The following is a 26,042-nucleotide window of genomic DNA, read 5'->3' as shown; positions in this document are numbered from 1 at the left end:
ACCAGTCTCCTCCACTGACACTCCACATTCTGAGCTAGCTTTCTTCTTAATGAGTTGCAGGTCTGGCTTCTCCATTTAATATTCTGCATGGAAAAGGAGTGTGGAAAGCACCACTGATCTCCTGCTGACCCTTTTAATACTTTTTAATCTATGGGGGTTTTGACCGTGGATATAGTTAAAAATAACTGAAGACTCCTGCAATATTGATTGATCTCTCATCAATCTTTGATTCCATAGGCAGATACCACTTAGCCGAGCCATATGATTTTGATATTGATTCAAGGTTTTTCATCTTCCCTCAGAGCTTTTACTGCCACAGAATCTCAATCAGGGTTTATTTATTCCTCAAATATGTATTGATGTCACACTTTACCAAACACGGTGTTAAGTGCTGTGGATACACTGGCGAGCACAATAGTCACAATGCTGGGTAGTTACGGACTTCTTTGAGCAAAGTCTCATCTTGGATGTCATTAAAAACATTCTTTGTCCCCGATTCTCCTTTGAAGCATCTATCCAAATACTTGATGCAAATTTAGCCTTCCTTATGCTCTCCTACCATAAGAAACAAGCTGGGCATCTTTTGCTATCTAGAAGAGAAGGTGTTTTATGCCATCGGTGCCACCGTGACGCTTTTCAAACAATTTTTTTCTGGATGGTTTAGAGTCTTTTTAACAAAACCAATGTTGTTGCTATGGGAGAACAATCGCTTGGTTTTCAAGAAATAGTTTTGGAGCGCCTATTATATGTAAGACACACAATGATCTAGATCCAAAATCAAGATCCAGAGGTTGTTTTTTGTACCATGGACTCCTTTTACAGTCTAAAATAAATGAAATCTTTCTGAGAACAATATTTTTATAAATACATAAATTAAGATACATTGGATTACAAAGGAAACCAACTGACCTATACCTTGGTTAACAATTCATTTCTACAAGCCCTGGTGTTCAGTGAAGTCTTCAAAAAATAAAAATCTCCATTAACGGGAAAAAAATTACTATGTATTACATCTTAACCTAAAACACCCAAACCATTTTCAAAGATTTTTTAAAAAACGTATGTGTGTGTATATATATAATTATTTATACATACACACAAGTCCATTCATATATGTATATATTCACACATACACCTGTAAGAAAAGTAAGTTTGCATAAAAAATAGTACAGAATTTGAAAGGAAGCAAGCATAGTAATCCAGTGAAGGTTTATCGTACTCACCAAAGGAAGAAAAGATGACCTGATAAAGAAACTGCTTAAAAGCACCAAGTTGAACAAAAATCAAAATAACTGCATTAATGCTTCAGTGAAACTCAATTTTATTTATTTATTTTTTAAGACATGTTTTCTTTTTATTATTTGAAGATTTTATTTATTTATTCATGAGAGAGAGAGGTAGAGGCAGGCTCCTTGCAGTGCAGGAAGCCCGTTGTGGACTCGATCTCAGGACCCCGAGATCATGACCTGAGCTGAAGGCAGATGCTTAACCCACTGAGCCACCCAGGCGCCCCAAAGCTGGGTTTTAAAAGTGACCGGCTTCCTGTCTTCCCTAAAACTCCCCTCCCTCCTTTCTTAGTCTTTTTTTTTTTCAAGAGCCTGTTAGCACCTTGAAAAGGACCTGAGGCTGGCAGCAGTACATAATTCCTGCCCAAACCAGCTAGATCCTGCATTTCTCTGAAACCATGCCCCTCCCCCTCCCCCCCACTCCCCGCCCAGCTCCCTGGGGGGTAAGGGAGGGACTCGCGGTTTTTGAAGGCCAGAGCCTGCTGCAGCTCCCTTTGCCCACTGAAGCAGTACAGCTATTGTTCTTCTTTATCCCAAATTCTGTCTTCCCTTATGTTTTGGCTCCAAAGCACAGAGGACAGTTTTGGACAACTGTGGGTGATGTATGGACAGGTAAGGAGTGAGGGAATTTGACATCGGAAAGCTTATTATTCTTTCTGCATAATTTTTTTTTCACTGATTTTTTTATCCTTTTGGGGAAGCTCATTAGTGTGGAGGTCAAATTTTGCTTAAAATAAGCTTGAAAACTTATCACTAGGGCCAAAATAAAAGCAAACAATGCAAACTACATGGAGGTGGCACATGCACCCAACAGGCCAAAGTGTTGTAAGAAATGAAGATGTTTCGTCTCCATCTCTTACTTGGTGTCCACAGGCAACACAAGTATGTTTGGGTTCATCCAAACAGGACATCTAATTTGAATCTGCTCCCTGTGGTACCTTGACCACAAAACTCTGCTGAGTGAATTGGTGAGTGTTTTTGTTTGAAATGATCATGTGGACGCAATGTCTTACAGGTACTTGGTGTGTTCCGGGTGCAATTTTTCTTCATACTGTTAAAAAGGAAAACACAGGTCCAAAATGGAGTCATTTAGGCCAAGTCACCAAATGGACTTAATACCTAACCTAGGAGCAAATTCTACCCTCCTCCAGACCTGTAGTCTAAACCTGTCAATCACGAATTTTCTAAGCCCCTCCAATGAGGTCACATGGGTCCTCTCCAAGCCTCTACCCCACCAAAGGAAGGTGAGGTAATCCACCTAATAAAGACAGCCTGCCTTTCCCCCTAAGGGAAAGTGACTTTGCTGGAAACAATCTTTTCTTTTCTTTTGCTAATAACGTCTTGCCCCACCCTCCTTCTATAAAAACCTTCCATTTTGCACAACTCCTAGGAGCCTCTCCCTACTTGTTTCTGGTTCGTGAATCGTTTAATAAAGCCAATTAGATCTACTGGGTTGAATTTTGTTTAACAATACTGAGAATAAAAAGTTTCCCAATAGTCATATGACTTTTGAAGAGTTTTATTGCTGAAAAGTCATTAACTGAATGTTCATCTTGTGAGTTACATCTGTGAGCATATTATGCTCTAGGCAAAACTAAGCTAGGGGGTTAAAACAAAACAAAACTGAACAAAACAGACATCACTCCCTGCCTCTAAAGAGCTTATTTTCTTCACAGTCTACATGGATGATAATTTTTTCACAAGATAAACTCACTCCACTCACAGAGGTGCGTTTTGTCCCTGATATTTAGTCCTATCATGACAGTCCTCATAAAGCCCCAGTAGAGTACAGTTAGCCCATTAAAGCTTGGTTTGCTGGATGGTTACCATATCCTCCAAAATCTCCGTCAAGATCACTTCTTGAATGCTTCTTGATCTAGGTCAGAGATAGGCAAAGTATTGTGAAGAAGAGCCCAGTTGAGGACCTCTGGCTTTGTAAATAAAGTTTTATTGGAACACAGCCATGCCCATATTGTCGATGGCTGCTTTTGTGCAGAGATAAGGAATTGGGAAAAGTATCTTCTTGCTCAAAAGGTAAAAAATATCTATTATCAAGCTCTTTATAAAAATATTTGCCCATCACTGATCTAAATTTCTGGAGCTTCAAGTATAGTATTATCCAACTTTTGACCAGATCTGAGAAGCTTCTTAAGAGATGGATAGAACTTCATAGAAATGGATCTTCACTTTCTAATTTTCACCAGAATACCAGAATATCCATTTCTGTGGTGCTTAATGGGTGGAACTCTTACTATGCAAATCTGTCTGTCACTGCTTAAAACTCTCCTTATTCTTTGGATAAGATTAATGTTTTTAAATGCAATCTACAAGGTGCCTCAGATCCTGACCTCACATACTTTCCCAGCCTTATCTTTGGTCTCTACTCTGTTTCTCCCTACTAGGACCCCAGGGTTCTGCTTTGGGCACACCTCTCTGTCCTTTGTAAACTCACTTCCTTAGTCTATGGAGCAACTCTAATAATGCCCTCAGGTTCCACTCAGCTTAATTCCTACTCCTCCTCAGGCTTCTGATTAAAGACACTGTTGTAGGAAAGGTTTCTTTGATTGTCTCAACAACTAGATTTGACTTTCAAAGGTCCTACATTTTTCTTTCGTAGTGATTTTCAGAGTAGCCAATATGTACTTGCTTTCACTACTTACTTAATTTCCGTTTTCTGGCCAGATTCTGTAGAGTGTGAGGCAGCTCTTTTCTGTTTGTGGCTCTATCTCCAGTGCTTACCCATTACTTTATTAGTGAATTAAATTTGTGGAATGAATTGATGAATGCCATAGAACACATACATGAGACATTTAGTAGTGAACTTGTTCTCAGTCCTCGCTGGGAGAGTCAGATCAAGAATGCCCGACCTGTTGGGGTGCCTGGGTGGCTGAATAGGTTAAGCGTCTGACTCTTGGTTTTGGCTCAGATCGTGATCTCAGGGTTGTGGGATCCAGCCCCCGTGTCCAGGTCCATTGAGCGTGGAGTCCCTTTGGGATTCTCTCCCTTTCCCCCCTCTCTGCTCCTCGACCCTTCTCCACACTCTTTTTCACTCTCTCTCAAATAAGCAAAATCTTAAAAAAATGCACTACCCAAAGCATATTTCCCCGAATGTTTTAGAAAATTATGCAAAACTGTTCTGTATCATAAGTTGATACATCTATCAGAGTTCAACACTAATGAGTGCTTTTTCTTTTCTTTTTCTTTTTGTTAGCAAAAGCAATGCAAACTTTTGCTGTGTTTCTTTTTCCTGGATGCCAAGAATCTCAAATGTAAAAGCATTGCTTATTGAGAGCTTAAGAGCAATGTTCTCCAAACCCAGATTCCTGGTAAAAATTCTTCCTACTTTCTTTACATGGCTTATGAGGACTTTTATTTATTTTTTAAAAACTCTGTTAAGTATTTGCTTCATGTCAAGTTGCCTCAACTTTGCATGATTATATCTCGATCTTATTTCAGACTCATGACTTTTCTCATCGGAGCAAATTTAGAAAACTATATAAACAGTGCCTCTTTGGTCATAGCTGAACAATGTGTAGGAATGGAAGCTACAATCGGATGCAGGAGGCTCTAAGCATTCTGACTAAAATTACATGACTGCCTTGGGCCAGAGGAGAGGGGATGGAGGAGGAGTGGGTAAGTAAATCAATTAAAAAAAAAAAAAGGCAGCGAAATAAACTGGAGTAGGGTGTCCAGTACTCATGAAATTCAAACAGCATATTCATACATGGTATCAGCACCGAGGCTGAACTTGGCTACATGTGCAACCAGTGCAGGACGCAGCCAAACATGTCTACAGTTTGAAGACCTCCCAGGTCACTTCTTGCTTCACTGGCAGGCAAATTTTCAGGTTGCTTCTGCCTCCCTAAGTCTGGGGGGGGGGGGCGGGGGAGACAGGGGGCAGGAGGTGACTTAAAAGATCTCATCTGTTTTGGAGTTTGGGGCACTTAATCATAAGTTTGCACTTACTTCAGAAGATTAAACAATGAGTGTTTATGAAATCAAGAGAAATGTGTTTTCCCCCCAGAAATTTCCTTTTCAAAGACGTCTCTGTGCACTCTGGCTAATTTAAAAAGAGCCCCATAGGGTGCTTATTTTTTTACACATATATTGCCAAAGTAGTTCCTGTTTTGGTTTTAATGTGTTCCTTCTTTTTAGTGAGATGAAAGAGAACTTTCTTTAAAAAAGACTTGTCTGCTGATCATGTTTGTTAGAATGAGCCTAAATAAAGCTTCTGTTAAGAGTTTAACTGTTTAGCTAAATCCTCTGGGCGAAATTATCTGGCAGATTTTCGGCTTTAGTTGGACTATGTAACCAGAGTGCTCTTTTTAGCCTCTTTCTAACTTGAAATTTCTGCCTCCCCCAGGACTTCTCTGAAGTGAAGGTCTCTAGGAAGGAGCTCTTTCTCTCTATCCAGTTGACTTAACTTTTTTTTTTTTTTTTTGCATAAAGATACAAGTGCTCTTGACTCATAGTCCCTACCCCCTACATATTGCACAGACAGCTTTGTTACCACAAGGCAGAAAGCCACGAAAAGAACCATTCCTTGAGTGCTTCAAGGTTGTGCCTCTGACTACTGTTTTATACAGTTTGAAATGGACAGACATTAAAAACAACACGGAGACCATTCTTGGAGTTTGAAGGTCAGCATCACAGTCAAAACTCACAACTGATTTCCAGAAGATGGAAATGCTTTCTTTCCTGCAGGGTGCTGGATGAAAGGACTTGGAAGGTGAGGCCCCTACTACAAAATATGCAAATATGGAATGCTTTCAACACAAGCTCCAATGCCAATAAAGGATCCTTGGCTTTCAGATTCAATTAATTCAACTAAATCAAAGCAGTAAATATTATCTAAGCTGAAGATTGCTTCTGCTTCATTTAGGGAAAACAAGTATTTACTAAACAAATGGATAAGAACACAAGATGAGAAGCCTCTACGTTATCTCCTTCAGTAAATAAATACAATTTGACATGCAAATCGTAACCTTTCTTGTTTTTTTTTCTAGAGAACTTTTTTTCTTGGCTAGAATAGGCTTTTTAGGAATTTGGATCAGTCTAGCTTGTTGTCCGGCAAAAATGAGTATATTCTAAGTTCCATTTTCCAGCGGGGCTCCGACCCTTTCATTCTAGCTGAGGTACATCCAAATCCACGATAGTTTTTACAATCATGGTAGGCATCTCTGTGTGGGACCTCTATATTAATTTCTTTATTGCACTTCCTCTAGCCATTTGAATGTTTGTTCCTTTGTTTTAGTTGACTATCTTGTGTCAAATGAATGATGTGACGTCACTTAGTGCATGTAAATGCTAATCTACTTTGAGATGTTAAATTCAAGTCCCTTAAAAAGGTCAAGTTGCTGCTTTCCTTAGAAGTGAAAATAAAACCACGGACTGTGCCAACATTTGGTTAGATGATTATTTTACTGAGCTTCCTGAGTATTATCTTCTCTCTTGAGAGTAACATGTGGACATCATTATCCGTTCTTGTCTCAGAAGCTGGGAAGGATGCATTTTACCCAGACTATAGGACTTGAGGGAAGGAAGCAAATAACAACTCACTGAAAACTTCGTTGATACTTACCGGCTGCTTTTGCACATTAAGTTGGTGGGTTAACTTTTTTCTTTTAGGAGAAAAGATTTCTAACTTGAGATAGCATGTGCCTGGATAAAAGTTTCGTTGGTTTCGAGTTACAGAATTTTGCCACTACTTTTCGAGATTTTTAGTTTTAAGTAATCTCTATACCCAATGTGGGGTGCGAACTCAAGATCTGGAGATTGTCACTACTTTTTAAAACCAGTTTTTCTGAAACATCAGTTTCTAGATAGACACCACCTCGGGAGAGAGACATCTACCTCTGGAGTTTTTGATTTAGGGGGCCAAAAGTTTGCATTTCTGTCAATTTCCTGGGGTGATGCTGGGGTGGAAACCACTGAGAAGTCCCCACCTCCTGTCCTATTAGTTTGAAGGGAAGGCGAGATCCATATTCACTAAGTTAAAAAAATGCCATAGGCTGGGGTGAAAACTTAAGAACTTTGTAATGATTCTTTAAAGTTTCCAATTTTCCAAACTTGATTCTTATCATCTGTCTCTTTCCCCATGACTACTGTTAAGCTTTAACCCTGAAAGAGGTCTTTGGCAGCTGGGGAGATGCAGATAAACATCCACTAAGCCTGAACCCTGGAGGAGACAGAGTATATGGTGGTAACTTTACAAAGAGCAAAGTAAATGGAATCCCAGGGTTCTGCAAAAAGGAAGGAAACCAGGTCCTGGAGGGGAGGCCTGGCTTGGAGAAGTGGCCCTGGCGCTTAACAATAGAAAGTTCAAGGAGAATTCCTGGAGGGCAAGTGATCAAGTTCCAAAAGCCCTGCTGAGATAGACACAAAACCAGCCCTTCAGCTGCCCTCCTGCTTCTTCCACCTGCCGCCCAGTGGGCTCCCCTCAGTTGCTGGGGCAGGGGCAGTGTGGGCTGACCCCTTCCTCCTGCCAGTGTAGGCCAAAGGAGAAGTGCGGTGCTTTTTAGAGTCAGACATAGAAGGCATTTTCGCCGCTTTCTCTTAAGGGCCCCTAGGGATAATTTTCATTCCAGCAAAATTATTTTATTTGGCAGGTTAATGTTTTAATAGGTCCTTTGATTCATTTTTCAGGGAGCCTTTTAATGAATGTAGCTGTATTTTCCTGGGTATGTCAGCCATGTGAGGTCTCTTCAGTTGCCTCAAGTTTTGTTTGTTTTCTCTTTCTCCTGTCCCTGTTCATCCCCGAAATGGTCTTCTAACTCCACAGGGTTTTATGTCTCGCAGGGACCTTTGGAAAAGGTAGTATCAGGAGCAGGCCTCCAAGTTTCGGAGTCTGTGACTTGAGAGCTCAAATCTGGTTGCAAGACCCTGGGTAAATTCCTCATTTTCTTCAAGACTGAAATCTCTAATGGTTCACTGCCAGTTAGACCTCCCTGGTGGCGCTTGGAGAAGGACACAGGAACGCCCCTGCTGCACTCAGCCTGGTGGGCCCTGCACCATGATATGAGACCACTGCTCTTGCTGCTGGTAGGCAACGTTGTCATCCCCTTTCCTCTCATTCTCCCCAACCCCAAGAAACAGGGTTAGCCCCAAATCTGCGTGTCACCCTCGGATTCCCTGTCCTCTTGTGTCTTCTGAACCCCAGTAGATCTAAACCTGGTAGAAATTGCCTTAGTTTGTTCCCTCGGATTCACACCTAAGCAAAGCAAGGCAGAGTGCCAGACGGGGAGGCTGCAAAAAGTGGTCTCCTTCCTGTGGGTAACCAACAAAAGAATAAATAAAAGGCACAGGTCTCTGTTGAAGAGATAACCCCACGTGCAAGCTAAATTATTTAAAGATTTAAGTGAGAACTGGAGACGAAAATAGCAGTCACTTCAACATTACCTCTTTCCAATCCATCATCCTCAGGGCTTTCGAAAAAACAAATCTGATCCTATCACTTCCCTGTCAAAAATAGCCCCCCTCCGAACATCCTATGCTCCCCCAACCAGTTTTTTCAAAAAAGGTTATTTTCCTTCTATTGGTTTAAATCTTCAAAATACTCCAAGGTCAGACCCCTCTTCTTCTTCCTCCCAAAGAGAACGAATTATGAGGCAGCCTCACTGGTTTAGAAGAGATTATTCACTTTGGGGGCTTCTTTCTCTCCTCCTGCAGCCAAACACACTCAAAAATAAATGCCTTGTCTCTATTTGCTATTAACACCGTAGAGAGCTCTCCCACTCCACCCTGTACTTTTTGGCTTCAGCTGTGAGTTTTCTAAAGCAAGCACCAGAGACACATAACTCTCTATCTGGAAGTAAGTTCCAGACAAATACAATTTTAGTGAATGCAGCTAGCTGACTGGCAACAATGAAGCCACTTTCAGTTCAGCCAGGGAAGTCTAGGAATCCTAAATGTGCCTTCAGGGGAGGGGATGGTCCAGATGGGGAACAAGGTAGGATCACCCTATACCTGGGAAAGGTGGGCAAAGGCCTTCCAGACAAACTTGTGAACTGTGACAGAGCCATTACAAAAATTCTGGAACCTTCCTGGCAATAATCCAGGAATCCTGGATCTCATGAGTAAATTGAGACGCGGGAGCTTAGGAAGGACACTTCCTCAGCGATGTCAGGATAGAAGGGCAGCGTGAGAGAGTGGCACATAAGCAAATGACACCATGGTTCACCGGATGTAAAAATACTGAAACATGTCTAGGTGGTATAAGGGGAAACAAAGCAAAAAAACCTTTGGCAATGTGGATGTTACCACAATATTCCTGAGCAACAAATCTTACTTTGGCCTCCATTTCATTTGCTCTGGAAATGCAGTCTATCCTAAAACAATGTTTACTTACAAAAGAAAAGCACTTTCTGCAATAATCTAACAGGGCAGCCAGGAAAAAAAGTGCCATGGAGTGGAGTTACTTATCTTGTCCTCTCAAATATTGATTGTTCAATTTTAAGCCGCAAAAACTCTCTATATATTATTTTTCACCTGGTAAATCCCAAGTGATGGTTTTGATTGGACTCATTTGTATTTTGATATGTCTATTTAGCATCATTCAAGAGCCTTTCCTGTGAGTTGGGCATTAGGCATTGGGGTACAATAGCGAATTACATAGGATGCCTGCTCCCAAAAATTTACAGACTAGAAAGAGAGACTAGCAAACACAATAAATCTAGGGTGTTTGCTAAGTCCCAGAGCCAGCGGAAAGCAAAGCAGAATACTGTAGACATTTACTCAAGTGCAGAGTCAGGAAAGCTTCTTGGAGGACTAGCAGAAATTAGCTGGGGAGAGGGGAAAGGGAGAGGCTATCTCAGGCAGCGGGACTAGCATATAAAACGAACAGCATAATAGCTTCATTTAGAGCTATCATCTTCATAGATTAATAGTTTAGATGAGTTCCCCAGTGCAGGGCCATGATGACATGCAAAAAGTGGCATTTAGTGACTTTAAAATTATTCAATTAGAAGACCATGCTTTATTCTAATATGGATACCTTCCCTACTTTGGGGATGTTAAAATGTCATCCTTTTCCCAAAATGATAGTGATAGCAGATGGTAATGTGATTAAAAAAAAATTCTTTGGCAAAATAAAACATTTTCAACCTTGTGTTCATCCTTAAATTTTACTAGTCTATGAAATAAACAAGTTTATTCCCCTGCCCTATGTAAGTCTTTATTTTTTTTCCCACTTTCTCATTTTGGTTGCAAAACACAATACTCAACAAGTGTATAGGTTGCTCTGATTTGTAGGCCAGAGCAAACAGTTTTAGTTACAGTTGAGCTGAGGGATGGGACAATAAATCCCCAGCCCTTTGAAATTCTAGTTAGTTGTCCAATAGTTACCTCTATAGAAAGGGCTTTCTGAACTCCTGAATGCTCTTTCCAAAGACATTTGTGCTTTTACTTGCAAACTGATTTTGAAACCGAGGTTCATTTCCTGGATTTGCTTTGATAGGCTTCCTAAGTTTTGTTTGTTTTTAATGTAAATTTTTCTAGGTTTGGGAAATAAATCCAATATTATCAAATTGCCTGATGACGATATAAGCCAGTGGATGCTTATTTAGTGCCGGAGATAGTGCTAAATTAGTCTCTATAGTTATTCCACTTAGTCCTCACAATAACCTTTAAGCTTCTGAAGAAAATAGTATGCAGAGAAGCAAGTAACTTGCCTCTTACAGTCAAGAGTTGGATTTGTAAAGACAGGTGACCCTTCAACAACACGGGTTCGAGCTGCAGGGGTCTACTGACAGGAGGCCTTTTTGATAAATGTTATACTATATTGTAAACGTATTTTCTCTTGTGATTTTAATAACATTTTCTTTTCTCAGCGTTACTTTATTATAAGAATACAGTGTCTAACATATATAATATACAAAATATGCCTTAACTGACCATTTATGCTATTGGTAAGGCTTCTGGTCCACGATGGGCTACGAGTGGTTAAGTTTTGGGGGAGTCAAAAGTAATAGGTGGATTTGACTGCTTGTGGTTCCTTACCCCTAATCCCTGCGTTTTTCAAGGGTCAACTGTAGTTGACACTGCCCTGTAGTTTAACCTAACAGCAAAACGAGAAAGTGCCTTTATAATTCAAAAGCTGTCAAGATACACTAGCTTGTTTTTTTAGATGAGACCACCTCTGGAAAAATATTACTAAACATATGTATGTCCAGAATTGAAAATTGTCAGTAATTGACATTGTGCACTATGGAAAGCTTGCATTTAGGACCAATATTCATTTCCAGTTCTTTCCCAGTGCTCTCCCTAAATTCTCCAGGTAGAAGAGTAATTTCTTAGATCCATTTGTCTCTTAAAAGGATGATTTAAAGAAGGAAACATACACATGCAATAAAGAACAGTGTGGAGGTGAGTTTAACTTTCTGGTAACCCTATTCAACTGATTTTAAAAGCTTTCAGAAGGGGTCCAGCCGCTGCCTGGGAAGGCACTTATAAGTGGAGAGAAGATGCACTTTGGGGGACGAGGCTGAGTTCAAATCCTAGCAGTTTGTTACCTTCATAAATTTTTTTTGCAGAAGAGTCAAATGAAGCTCAGAATTATCAGCAGTCCAAGTTGGAGACCAGGCTTGGAGGAGAAAAACCTTCATTTGATTGCTCATCTCATGCTCAAATGACTGATAAAGTGAGGGAAATGAACGGAGCACACGATTGAGGGCGGGTGGGGTTGGGAGGGAGATCAGAAGACCTTGTGCTGGGGCTCTGGTCAGCCAGAAATTTACTTCTGTTTCCCTACCTCCTTTTTGCGTAGTATAAGGGGTTTCACGTCCTCAATGAATGACCATGATCTTTATTTTTAAGCACAGTTCTATCTGAAAAGTCCTGGAAGGACACAGAGGTACTTCATTTACCATTATTTTTGATGCATTCGTCCAAAGAAAATTAGGACGTTCCCATGTAACTAATTACTGTGTATGGATGAATAAACAATCTCAAGGGTGTTCCTTCAAACCCAGTTTTACGTGTTCCATTTAAACAATAAATGTCTTCTCCCTCCGCTTTGCAACATCCTCCTTTTGCTTCATTTCTATACCCGCTGGCTCAGTACTTAAAAACACAGACACACACACACACACACAACTCCAAGTGGTGTGTTTTGCAATATTGATGACCAACTCAACTCAGGATATTTATTTCCATCTGGTGGAGTCCAACTTCTGCCTCTTGTTTGCTTCCTCCATCTGCCGGGACTCACCATCTCCCTTTTTCTGCCCCCTCCTCCTTAACCGAGTCAGGCTTAACCCTCTCCTGGGCTTAATCATTTTAGCAGGCTCAGCCCTAGTACAACAGTCCTTTTTTTTTTTTCTTCTTCTTTTTTTTTTTCTTTTCTAGTTTCGCCAGTAGGGTTTCCAGTAAACTCAGATGCCTACGACTAATACTTTGACAAGCTCCAAATTCACTATTTATTTTTTTCTGTTTTTCTAATGAGCAGCAGCACTCTAAGGGCCCCACAGTTATTTGGACTGGATGGGGGGGAGGGGAGGAAGAAGAGCAGCCAACCTTTGGTTAGGGTATAAACGGTGTAAAAGGCATCATACTGCCTCCCCACCCCCCAATTCCGCTTAAACTTTACGGGCGCCGCGTCTACACGGATCTGGGGTGCCGGGCTCTGCCGGCGGCGCGGGGCCGGATTCCCCAAGGTCCGCGCTCCTCTCCTCTGCGCCCCGAAGTTACGGCGGCCGCAGCCCGACGCTGCCCTTTTCTGTATTTTGCAGTCAGACCTTTACGGAGCCTTCGCTCCGCGCCTCCCCTCCGCCTCCGCCTCCGCCTCCGCGAGCCCGTGGGCGCCCGGCCCCGACCCCGGGCGGCCGCCGCTCCTCCGGGTCCGCACCTCCGGCGCCCGCGCGCGCGGACCGGCCGAGCCCCGCCGCCCCCGGCCCCGCGCCCCGCGTCCCGCAGCCGCCCCAGCGGGGGGAGGAGCGCGGCCCGGGGCGGGGCTTTCACTCGCGCACCCGCGCTCGGCCCCCCGCCCCCGCCCCCGCCCCCCGCGTCCCGGCCCAGCCCGCCGCCGCCGCCGCCGCCGCTCGGGAGTTTATTTGTTTACAAGCGGATTACGTCAGCCCCTCCCTCTCGGCCGGGCCCCGGCCCCCGCCCCCTGCTCCCTTTGCCCGCCCCCTCCGGCTCCGAATCCGCTACGTCACAATGGTGCGATCTCCGGATTGGCTGCGGCCGGCCGTCCCCCCCCCCCCGGCTACGCCACTTCCTTTCTCGGCGCTATAAAAGCTACCGCACGGCGCCTGCATCTCTTCGCCCCTCCGAGCTGGAAATGCAACTGTCGGGAGCTTCGGAGGCTGCGGAGCTGGACGCGGAGGCGGCTGGGGAAGTCCGAGCGATGTGACCAGGCCGCCGTCGCTCGTCTCTTCCTCTCGCCTGCCGCCTCCTGTCGTGAAAATAACTTTTTTTTTTTTTTTACTATAAAGGAGAGAGAAAAAAAAAGTAGCTGCCCGCCCCTCCCGCCCTCTGTTCCTCTCAGCCCTGTGAGCCGCGAGGGAGCCCGGGGTGGCCGCTCCGCCGTCGGGGCCGCGCCGCCGAGCCCCGGCCGCCCCGGGCCGCCCCGCCCGCCGCCCCCATGCATCCCTTCTACACCCGGGCCGCCACCATGATAGGCGAGATCGCCGCCGCCGTGTCCTTCATCTCCAAGTTCCTCCGCACCAAGGGGCTCACGAGCGAGCGACAGCTGCAGACCTTCAGCCAGAGCCTGCAGGAGCTGCTGGCAGGTGAGGCGGCCGCGCCGGGCGGGCGGGGGGGCGGGGGCGCGGGCGGGAGCGGCCCGGGCCGTCGGGGCGGCCGCTAACGGCGGGTCCCGGCGAGGCCCCCGCGGCGCCCCGCGCCCCGCGCCCCGCGGCCGGCCCTCGGAGGGGAGAAGGACGGGCGCGCAACAAAGAAACTACGGCCCCCGGGCGGGAGCTGCGGCCCTCGGACGGGACAAAGGAGCTGCGGGGCTGGGGTTGCTCCGGCGCCCCCCCCCCCCCCCGGCCCGTCGTGCGCTCGGCGGCCCGGCCCGGGGTCTCCCCGCGCCCCCTCCGCGGCCCATTAATCACTGGGTTCGTCCCCGGCCGGGTTACAGCCCTGCCCGGCGCGGGGCTTAGGGCTGCTGGTTTTCCTCCCCTTCGGGGTGAACAGCCCGGCGGCGCCTCCGCCGAAGCCGTCAGGCCCATTGTGCGCGGCCGGGCCGGGCCCCCGGCTCCCGGGCCGGAGGAGGTAGAGGCTCCGCCGGGGCCGCCCCGCCGCCTCGACCGGTCGGTTCCTGGGAATGGGTTTGTCCCGCGCCCCGCGCCCCGCCGGGTGCCCTCTCCAGGCCCGCGCGCTCGCCGGCCGGCCCCGCGCACGCTCGGCCCCGCGAGGGCAACGCTGGGCATTTTTTTTTTTTTAAAAGTTGGTGGCTTCACATTTTTCACTTCTCAGAGGAGCCGGCGGAAGCGGGAAGAGGCTGCGGCGGGATGTGTAACAGTAACGATCTAAGTGTTGTTTCTCTGTTCTTTTCCTCCTCCTCCTCCTCCTGTCTTCCTATAGAACATTATAAACATCACTGGTTCCCAGAAAAGCCGTGCAAGGGATCAGGTTACCGTTGTATTCGCATCAACCATAAAATGGATCCTCTGATTGGACAGGCAGCGCAGCGGATTGGACTGAGCAGTCAGGAGCTGTTCAGGCTGCTCCCAAGTGAACTCACACTCTGGGTTGACCCCTACGAAGTGTCCTACCGAATCGGAGAGGATGGCTCCATCTGCGTGCTGTACGAAGCCTCGCCAGCAGGAGGTAGCACTCAAAACAGCAGCAACGTGCAAATGGTAGACAGCAGAATCAGCTGTAAGGAGGAACTTCTCTTGGGCCGAACAAGCCCTTCCAAAAACTACAATATGATGACTGTATCAGGTTAAGATATAGTCTATGGATGGATCATCTTATAATGGATGGATAAATTTGATTTTTGCTTTGGGTGGGCTCCTCTTGGGGATGGATTATGGAATTTAAACCATGTCACAGCTGTGAAGATCTGGCACAAGATAGAGTGGTAAAAAAAATTTTTTTTTTAAAGTGACAGTGCCATAGTTTGGACAGTACCTTTCAATGATTTAATAGCCTGTGAGTCCAAGTAAACGATCACTTTATTTGCTAGGGAGTGAAGTCCTAGGGTGGTTTCAGTTTCTCCCAGATGTTATACCGAAACATTTTTCCCATCAACCCCTTTAAGGCAAATCTGTATTTCAAAGAACCTTTCTCTGCAGTAGATCTTGCAGAGGAAATTTGCACTATTACACTTGAAAATTGTTAACTTTTTTGGCAGCTCAATAGGAAAGCTCGACATTTTAAACATGGTAGTACTGGAAATTTCGACAAGACTTTTACCTAGCACTTAAATATGTATAAATGTACATAAGACAAACCTAGTAAGCATGACCTGGGGAAATGGTCAGACCTTGTATTGTGTTTTTGGCCTTGAGAGTAGCAAGTGACCAGAATCTGCCATGGCAACAGGCTTTTAAAAAGACCCTTCAAAAGACACTGTCTCAACTGTGGTGTTAGCACCAGCCAGCTCTCTGTACATTTGCTAGCTTGTAGTTTTCTAAGACTGAGTAAACTTCTTATTTTTAGAAAGTGGAGGTCTGGTTTGTAACTTTCCTTGTACTTAATTGGGTAAAAGTCTTTTCCACAAACCACCATCTATTTTGTGAACTTTGTTAGTCATCTTTTATTTGGTAAATTATGAACTGGTGTAAATTTGTACAGTTCATGTATATTGATTGTGGCAAAGTTGTACAGATTTCTATATTTTGGATGAGAAATTTTTCTTCTCTCTATAATAAATTGTTTCTTATCTTGGCATTTTAATCAATCTCTTGTCATGATTATAGAGGCTCAGCTCTGAAAGCTATGTTTCTCAGAAGACTTAGGTTCTATAAGCTATGTGAATGTCAGTTGCACACTGGTCATGCCGAGAAACATTTGATAGAAGTGAAAGTGATCTGTGCATGCATATTTAGGTGTTAGAGGAAACACGGGGTAACTTTTTTTTTTTTAATCTCTAAAGTCAAAACATGGACACATTCCCAGGCTAATCTCATGAAATGAGGATAAAAGACAAAGGTAACATCTACCAGACAAAGTGATACTCAAAAGGATTGCATGTCCTTGCTTCCCCGTTGAAGTGAAGATCTAAATGTTCCATTCTGGCCCACCTTTGAAAAACAATTATTTTGCCCCCACGGAATCCTTGTTCATTTAGAAAATCCTGGGGTAGATGACCCGTAGTCTTAAAAGAAGCAGGCTAATCACTGCAGATTGGTTGCTTTTTGCCTTTCATCAGCTGCAAGATGTACATAAAAATCACTTAAGCTGGAATTCAACAAAAGGTACGTTCATGAATTTTTATTCTCAAAAGTTGAAATGTGAGTTCTCGGTTCCTCGTTTTCAGACTTCTGTTTTCAGCTAAGTTCTAAACCTAAATGAAACGTGAGTGCTGGAGTGTAAGATCCCTCCACGACCCCATATGGTGGAAACTTGTTGGCAGTTCTTGGGTTGTAGGGGGTAACATGGTTCTTCAGCGGAAATTGCTGCGGGAATTTGGAGTTTTTCTCTCTCCACAGTTAGTAGCTTAGTGTATAGTGGCTCTTTTTGAGGTATTTATGTAAACATGTTCACACTGGAAATAGTCCTCAATTTAGGTTACTTGAAATTAGAGGCAGATTTGGGGATTTATTAAGGACTCTGATCTTGCAGTAAGTAGACTACATGGGAAAACCCAACTGAATACGCAGGTATTTAGAATACAGATCATGTCTGGGTACTTTATAGGCCGTTCTTGGGCATTTGCGGTAAAAACACAGCACATGGGAACCCGTTGCCGATTATGGTTTTATTTTTCAGGGTGTCCTTGAGAAAACCGTCCAGTTTTTCAAACTTGACTGTAGTAAAACAACAGGTAGTATATAGTCTTTACACCCGTCTCACCCCCGTTCTGACCGCTGAGTGTTTACCACCTGCATCTTATCAGCTAACTTCTTTGAAGCCAGGTGGTTGATAAAATTCTGCACACTAAATCATTGGAACCGAAGGCAGGGTATCCAGAGAGTTGGATATATTCTGGTACCCAAAACTTGTGTCACAGAACCTATTCTCAGATGGAAAATTATCTTTGAAGATTTTTGCCTTCGGACTTTTAGGTGCTTAAAAAGAAATTTCGGCAGGAAGAGAACTTAAGACATTTTAGAGTTTAGGTGATACCTGGCATGTAAGGAGCTGTTAAGTTCCTCTTTAAAAAGGCTTGCAAACATCGCTGAAACCTAGCATCGGGCTGTTTCCTGGGACTTTAACCTTACATTTCCCAGACACTTCTACGGTGCAGGAGCTGTTGGAAATTTCTCAGTCATTGCTTCCGGGGGTGGGGGTGGGGGTGTTTTGCCTCGCTGTTTTGATGAAAAACATGAGTGTCTGTTGGATGCACGTGCAGGTGTGTACCAGTCATTTCTGTGTGCCTTTTAAAGAAAACGTAATAGTGGCATAATACGAAAGGCTCCCACACTGCCTGAGTGAAAGGGCAGTTTCTCAGAAATCCTTTCAAAAAAGGATGACTGCTTTCAAAATCGTTAATTGCCATTAGCACCCAGAGTTCATAATCATTGGCAACCTGTTCAGGAATGTTACTTTCCGAATTTTAAGGGATAGTTTTGAAAATACTTCCTTTTCTCGAAATGTACTGCCTTGGCGCTGTAATGCTAAGCAAGGCTTACCCTAGTGTATGCAGGATCCTGTGGCCGTCTCCTCGGTCTGCAATGGGAGTCACATGTCCATCTGTGGCCTTAATTTGCAATATTTCTGTATTAATAGATTGGAAAGGCCACTAGAAAATTGCTTACCGGCACTGTTGCACAAATGGTTTCCTTAAATCACTGTTCCTCAACAGTTGCAAGTAATTCTGTTTTGTGTAGGTGTCGCAGATCGTGGAATTGGCCCTCAGGTTAAAAGGAAGCAGTATTCCTGACTTCTGGGGTTTAATAATGAAAGGTCAAAACAGTATATTGTATATCAAAGTTGAAAGATCGTTCCTCTCCCCTTGGCTTCCTCCTCCCCCTTGACTCCCAGGTTTCAGCTAATGTGATAAGGTGCTGTTGATAAACTATGGGGAGAATTTATCAATAGTTTCATTTCGGGTTGTCTGAAACAATAGATCTTCTTCTTTACCTGAAGGGATAGGCACTGCAGATGGTCTAGTCCCATCTCAAGTCTGCAGCTGAACTTTCGTACGCGGCTGCTGCTAAGGTACAACCACACTTGATTTTTTGTGTTTGGAACACAACAGTGTGAAAAACTTTTGGAGTGAAAGTTTGTCCTACTAACTGAACTAAGCTGCTTCCTGAAGTCAGGTGTAGGCCAGAGGAATTGATATGTGATAAGTAATAGTTTCTGGCTATTTCTAGAAACTATAATTTTTTTTTTTTTGTAGTTTTAAGATGCTCCAAACAAGTAAGCTTTAGGTTGTACCAGTAGTGAGGATTGACTCCATTTATTTCCTCAACAATTAATTTGTGGACTAGCATGGACACCGGTCTTTGCACCTTGGCTAACCGATTCCTTTTGGTATTGCTCAGTGTGTCAAATGGTGGAAAAATGAGAAGGCTGCCAGTTAAGGATTTTCAATTTTTGTGTTTTCAGTCGTCGTTGAATAATCTCACAAGGAACATTCTGGAGTTCAACTCAGACTTTTAGGGAAGCCTTTTCATGATATTTACCATTTCAGTGTTGATGAATATCGAGAGGTTTTTGTGGCAGAGTTTGGGAAATACGACTGTAGGGATTCTGTGATTCATGAATGTGGGACAAAGTCTGCACTCCCGTTTGAACATGCAGGTCAAAGTGGTAGTAAGCTTTATGGCCCACGGAGTGGGAATCAGGCTTGGGGGAGGAGGGCTGAGAAGTCTAAGGAAGCATGCCGCTCGAGGCATTTTTAGAGAAACTCAAGTATAGCGCTTAATGTCTTGGTCTAGGTATTTTATAAAGGGAGAATATTTTTGTAAGCTGTTCTACACTACCTGCTTGTTGGCCCCTTTCCTTGTACCTTTAAGTCGGGAGGCCGTTTGTAACCCCACTCCTGAAGCTAGAAGGGTGATTAAGTGTAGGCCACGGACACCTAACATCCCAGTAGAGACCACCAGGCAGGAAACAACGGTGGAGTTAACTGCGTTCCTGTATTTGAAGACTCTCACGTCAGACACTAATTACTGTTTCGAATCCTAACAAGACGTGGTCACCTATGGGCACATTTAGTTTTAATAATTCTCTAGATAGTGATCCCCAGAGTACCTTTAGGTCATTCTTTCACAGTATTTGTGCACCTGTGTCCCTGTGTGTATGTACAAGCACATGGTATATTTTATAAACAAATACACATATTGGGGAGGTACTAAAAACCCTGTGGTTAGGGGTGCGTGGACCAAAAATATTTAGAGACTTTCTCTAGATCATCACGGAAGTAGGTGGGTGCTCGCTTAACGATTAGTGATCCTTAAGTGCCAAGTCTTCAAATGAGAAGCTGTTGTAGCATTTTAAAGAGGGTTATCTCGTCTGATTTTAGCTTATCTGCTTAAGTCCTTTTTTGTAAAATTAAGAGCTCTTTTACAGCCAACAGAAACCCCAAATTAAATGTTCCATTAATTCAAAGTCAGTGGGCTCCAATGTGTTAAAATTGTGTACTGCTAGGTGTGGAAATCCACATTTTATGTTAGAAATTTTTTTAAGCGTCAGGGCTCTTATTACATTATTTGCATGCATGGTTGTAAAAGAACCGAGTTAATGTAGTTGCACATCAGTGATGTTATCTTTAGCCATTATGGGTTAGTCAGAAGTCTCCTGTATCTTTTCTCTCTGGTTCTGAGCAATCTCTAAATTTGTAGGAAGGAAAGATGACTGCAAATTGGACTTTATTTGAGAAGATCCTATAAATGGGCATAAACCTAAGATGATAGGATTTGCCAATCGCACTATAAACAGGCTTGGATACACCCTTCAGTCTTGATTTATGGCAGGTATTGTCCCCTCGAGTCAATAGACTAAATGGAATTGTATTTCCTATAAATTACACTGTGAGCCCTCGAGTTACCAACATACGTTCGTTCTTGATCTCCCAACAACTGGATGAGGTTGGCTGGGAGGTAGGTTAGTATTTTTTTATTCTTCGTGTTGTGGATGGGAAGCTGAGGTTCAGGGAGTTGAAGCAGTTTGCCCCATAGTCAAACAGCTAATAAATAGCTCATTCATAATATGAACTTGGGCCATTTTGGCCCCAGAACCCGAGCTCTTAACTATTGGTGTGTTGATGTGTGATCTACTGTGTTTCACATTGTTGGAGAGTGTAGCTAGCTTCTAATTTCTCATTGCTGGCTAGCCATCTTGGGTCATTTTCAGCTTCGAAGGCCTTTTGCTCTCCATGCTCACAAGGCATAGAAGTCTTACAACTAGGCTCCTTAGTTCAGGAGGCGTTTGGGGCTTAGGATAAAGAACACTACTAGTTGGACTCGGAAGAATGATCCCGAATGCAGGCCTGAACCAGCCTCCAGTTTGATCCCTTGGACAACTTGCTTAGCCTCTCTGAGCCCACCACTCCGTATGTCAGACGGAATAAAAATAAGTGCTAAAACATGAAAACATCTAGCAAAGAATGGTTGGATTCCTGGGAGTTGAATACTGTCTATACCATGGAGGCAGATTGAGCAGGTCGTTTTCGTGGTTTCTTGAAAATTCGACGTCACTAATTGTTGAGAGTTACTTGAAAGTCAGTGTTAGCCAACGGCTGCGAGCAATGTACTTGGGTTTTGAGATACAGTGGGAAGGAAAATGGGACTCCTCTTTAAAAGTGGAACGGCAGGTAACCCAGGTGTTGCATGTTAAATTCACAGCCTTGCCAGAGCTGGGTCCTTACCACACTAAGTACCTTTTGGAGCTATTTTCTCTGGGGTAGGACGCAAAAGAGGGGATCCCTTCAGCTCCTCCATCTGGAGAGATGGGACTACACTCCCAAGTGGGTGTAGCCAGGCAGCCTGGTGGGGCGCATGGTGGTGTGCATTATCTCGTTTAATCCTTGCCTCTGCTGTGTAAAGTAAGTTGACTGTTCCCAGGGTGTGCAGTCCTTTGAGCCATTTGTATTTGGCCAAACTTTTGTTTCAAAACGGTGGTTTTCAAACAGAACTCCGTGGTTCTCAATCTCTTCCTAATCTAGAATAGTGTAAGTGCTTCCTTGACTGCAGCGAAAAGCAGCCCTTTCTTCAATTCATCAGTTAGGGTTCCAGCTCCATGTGGGGTCACCTGATGCTACATCTGCTCCAATCATGAGTAATGTAGTTCTTCTAGTCCTAAATGAGTCAGTGACCATGTGTTCTTTATAGTTTCAACTCCAGTCCCTTTTTCTGTGTGAAGATCCCGTCGTGGACTCGCTCACTGCTGGGTCGCATAGCATGACTGCAGACTTCGATGAAGTAGGTTCTCAGCCAGCAGAGCTTCTTGCTAATTGATTTTGAAAGAATATGGGAAACCAAGGGCCCCAAAAGAACCTCAAGAGACTTCTTGGCAGAATTCCTCTGGCCCTTTCAGAAATCTTGCATCTTAAAGTCCCCGTGTGGTTCAGGCTGGCTTGGAGTTGTGCATAGCGTGATCAGTTAGTCAGTGTGTTCCTCTAAGACGTTGGGAGCTAATTAAAACATGGGGGGAAGGTGGCCAGTCTATGTCAGAACAGGTATCCCTTGAGACGGTGGTTACAGTTAGAGTTAGGGACGGAGCGTGAGGTGATACTGAAGCGTTAGACACAAGCTCTCTTCTCCTAACTCCCAAATTCTTGCATTTCCCCCATTACCCTGTCCTGTATGTCTCCTGGGAGCCTTTCTTTTTTCTTTTTTAAGAATTATTTATTTTAAAGAGAGAGCATGCACGCGGGGTCGGGGAGGAGCAGAAGGAGAAGGAGAGGGTCTCAAGCAGACTCCACACTGAGCGTGGAGCCTGACGTGGGGGCCTGACCTCTGACCCTGAGATCACAACCTGAGCCAAAATGAAGAGGTGGACGCCTAACCTTCTGTGCCACTCAGGCACTTCTCCTGGAATCTTTTCTAATGGTTAGAATATGATTGGTCTTTTGTCCTGTATCTACCACATTTATTAACTACTTATGAGGTCCCTCTGTGTGCCGCCTACTCTGCCAGCCTCAGGATTCACAAACCGTCACCGTCTCTGCCCTCAAGGGGCTTCCAGCCTAGTGGCAGAGAGAAGTTAAAAAAAAAAAAAACATAGAAAACTGGGGGCTGGGACACCTGGGTGGCTCAGTGGTTGAGCCACTGCCTTTGGCTCAGGGCAGGATCCTGGGGTCCTGGGATCCAGTCCTGCATCAGGCTCCCCACAGGGAGCCTGCTTCTCCCTCTGCCTGTGTCTCTACCTCCCTCTCTGTGTCTCCATGAATAAATAAAATCTTAAAAAAAAAAAAAGAAAGAAAACCTGGGCCTGACACACACTAAAGGAAGGGAGCGGTGAAGTGGTGTCCCGGGAGCTATAGTGGACATGACGACTAACTTCCAGAGGCTTCCCAGGGGAAGGGACATGAGCTGCGTCTGCAGGATGAGTGGGGTTTGGTGAAGAAGGAGGGATAGAGAACTGCACAGTCTGGCTGGAGAGTCCGCCGTGCTGGGGTGGGATGCCTGCAGTGGATTCAGGAAGCGAGGCCGCATCATGTGGGGCTTTGGAGGCAGCAACCAGTGTAATTTGATGAATACGTTTATCAGCTGAACTGTGACTCGAGAGGGTAAAAACAGGGTGTTATTAATCATTAAGCCCAGACTATAAGCAGCTTGGGCAGTCTCCCCACTTTTATAGGCCATGTTAAAGTATTATCTCTTTGGATAAGGGCCCGGCCACCAGCAACGTGTCTGCTTCCTAGTAAGTGCGTCAAGGAGTTAGAACACCTTTTCCAGTTTGGAACCCAAACAGAGCTAAAAATGTTCTTCAGAACAGCTAGGTTGTTAATGATTTGTTTTGGTCCAGACAGTAATGACTTTCATGTTCTAAAGGTTTAGCATGGGAAGTTGGTTTTTAGTGTGACCTCCCAGGTGAGGGGCACTTGCATGGCATATGCAACAGCACAATTCAAATTCAAACATACCTTTTTCTTGTTGTTTTCCTTTTCCACCGTTTCTTGTTGTCCTTGCCATTTTTGCAGTGTCTGTTAAGTAGAATTAAAAAAAGAAAAAGCAGTTTAGTTCTAGGTTTGCATTTTGAGTCGAAGTGCCTCCTCGACATAACTTGCAGGGTGTGGGCTACCTAGATTTTTTTCTTTTTAATTGGTGCAAACACGTAATAAAGTGTAAAGAGGTCAGGAGATTTTGTGCACCTGTGAAATCCACACCTGGATCAAGAGAACATCTCTACCACCCCAGACACCTCCCTTCTGGGGCACTTAAAATCTGATTAAGAAATATGTCTGTGGAGCCAGGCCTCAAATTAGAAATGAGTTGTTTTCCCTCTCCTCTCCTTACTACTTTATTTTTGCTTCCCAAACATGCGGTAATGGTTACTTTCAACACGAAGCAAATTGTCGCCAGAAGAAACCGTTGCCTTTCAACTAGTTATGATTTAGTGGTTACTAATAGTGTACATCCCTGCCCAATTTGCTATGGCTTTCAGTCTTTGAGAGTGAGTAGTAAAATTTGAGTCATATCCCTGACTCACCAGCTTACTAAGGATTGCCTGGTGTTTGTTATTAGGCTGGAAAATTGGAATCTTGATCAGTTTTTCAAAGAAGATTGTGATAGTGCCAAATTTATCTAATCCCGCCCTTTTCGTTGAGCCTGGTTATGCCACTACAGTAGATTTTACAGATAAGAAGAAGAGACTAGTGTTGGACCTGTGTATATAGCTGAGACCTCACCTTGAGCACGTTCTCCCATCTCAAAAATCTCAACTCTCTGTTGCCCAAAGAGCAATTGTTATATTCACCCAAATTCCAGAACAATCAGTTGTGGAAACCCATTGAAACGGCAGAGAGCTGTGTGTCACTGTCTTTAAAGATTCTTGAATGCGGGGGTGAGAAGTCACGTCCTAAAGAGACTGTTAATAGTTGGGAATGTACTGAGGGAAGAGGGAAAGGAAAAAAATTCACTAGTGCTCGAAAAGGAGATTCACTCCTTGTTTTCCCTGTAGACGTAGCATTCTCATTTGGAACCCGATCTGGAACCAGACCCTGAATTAACTCTTTTTCTGAGAAGGACAGTATGTTCTGCTTAGCAAAACCTCTGTTGCCAAAGCAGTGGTGGGTTGTGAGGGGGAAGGTGGCAAGAATAATACCTCATATTTCAATGCCAGTGGGACTCCTTCCCCTGCCAATCCAATTTAGAGAGGATGGCAGCTCACTCAGTGCAGACCCAAGGGAGGTTAAAGCCGGGTTGGGTTACTGGAAAACTCGTCAGGAACCCATTTCCGATTGGAGAGGCCTCTACCCCAAAAAGGCATTCATTTCACTAGTAGACCCAGTCTTCATTTTTTAAAAGCTTCACGCATTAAACACAGGAAAATTCTATATGGCACTAAGCTGTGTGCATAAAGAGGGTTTCCACTGATTTCAGGCTCTGTCCTCTTACTGACAAGCTTTCCCAGTGGCACTGGACGACCTTAGACCCCTTGCTCAGCTGACCTGTTGCTCTGCTTCTGTGAAGTTCTGACCCAAAGCTGCAGGCACTTCCTATAGGTTTTCTGGGTGTCAGCACATGGGTGCATTTCTTCCCTGGCTTCTCATCACAAACCCGCAAGAGTAGACATTTGCTACTCTGGTCATCTCTGAGTCAAAGAGGTGTGGTCCAGAGAAATCAAACCACTTGCTCAAGGTCGTAGAGGCCAGGCATCGGCCCCTAACCCATTACCTCATCCCAGCGCACTGCTTTCTGATCCCAGGGTATCGCAATTGTTGGCATTCATGTCTGTCTGATTTTCCCTTTGGATGGGAAGCCCTTAAAGTTGGAAACTCTTGGACCAGAGCTTTAGAAGATGCTAATATTAATCTGTCCATAAGTATTTGCTGAGCACCTACTATATGCCCAGCATTGTTCTGGGCACTTGGAGATGCAGCTGTGAACCAGACAAAAATACCTACCATTATGCTGTAGCCAGTAGAAGGTGTGGACCTGATGGTGCTGGTGCTAAGGAGCAGGGCTGCTGCGTTGGTGCTGTGAACATTGTGCACTGACGGGCCTAGCAGGGAAGAGTGAGAGGGAGTGCTGGGAGGGCAGGGCACAGGTTGCTATTTTACATAAAATAGGGAAGGCCTTACTGATAAGGTGGTATCTGAGCAGAAACCTGAAGGAGGCCAGAGAAGCAGCCTAAGAAGTATGTTGGAAAAGAACATTCCATTCAAATAATTGAGTGAATTATTTGAATCCTTCCAGGCTCATTTCTCCCCAATGTCGTGATTGCAACTCACCGTACTTGGACACTGATACCATGTCAGCAAAACCTGGTTTCTGGCACTGGTTTCCCTGACCGCTTCTTTACTTAGTTTTCCTGGTCGTTGTGTGCCATAGGGCTCAGCAGCGCTTTGATGACCAGAGAATCCAGCTGGATTGGTTGGTTGGTTGGTTGGTTGGTTTCTCCTCTTCATTTTGGGGAGAACCGCAAATCAGAATAAACAGGCTAAGAAGACCTGATTTTTTTTTTTTTTTAAAGTCTTGATTTCTTTAAAGTCCCTAACTACAATGTGGACACCGAGCTGTGAAATGAGAG

The 26,042-nt window shown here is 44.2% G+C and overlaps 1 protein-coding gene and 1 long non-coding RNA gene across 3 annotated transcripts; both read left to right on the top strand.

The window, feature by feature from the left end:
• Positions 1–1,747: 1,747 nt before the first annotated feature.
• Positions 1,748–6,255, top strand: LOC111098899. 2 transcript variants are annotated; one of them, XR_005369961.1, is made up of 4 exons: positions 1,748–1,898; positions 4,498–4,612; positions 4,743–4,919; positions 5,736–6,255. It is a non-coding gene; the product is annotated as an uncharacterized LOC111098899 (long non-coding RNA). The 2 variants fall into 2 exon arrangements; XR_005369962.1 differs by having other exon boundaries at positions 5,650–6,255.
• Positions 6,256–13,542: 7,287 nt separating this feature from the next.
• On the top strand, positions 13,543–16,130 carry BTG1 (BTG anti-proliferation factor 1). Its single transcript, XM_038558635.1, has 2 exons — positions 13,543–14,014; positions 14,811–16,130. Exons 1-2 carry the CDS (start codon positions 13,867–13,869, stop codon positions 15,176–15,178), a joined length of 516 nt encoding a protein of 171 aa, XP_038414563.1. The 5' UTR covers positions 13,543–13,866; the 3' UTR covers positions 15,179–16,130.
• Positions 16,131–26,042: the final 9,912 nt, after the last annotated feature.

The sequence above is a fragment of the Canis lupus genome, chromosome 15 (genome assembly GCF_011100685.1).
Source record: "Canis lupus familiaris isolate Mischka breed German Shepherd chromosome 15, alternate assembly UU_Cfam_GSD_1.0, whole genome shotgun sequence".
NCBI lineage: Eukaryota > Metazoa > Chordata > Mammalia > Carnivora > Canidae > Canis > Canis lupus.
Note: the sequence above shows the minus strand (reverse complement) of the source record. Positions and strands in the feature narration are given on the sequence as shown.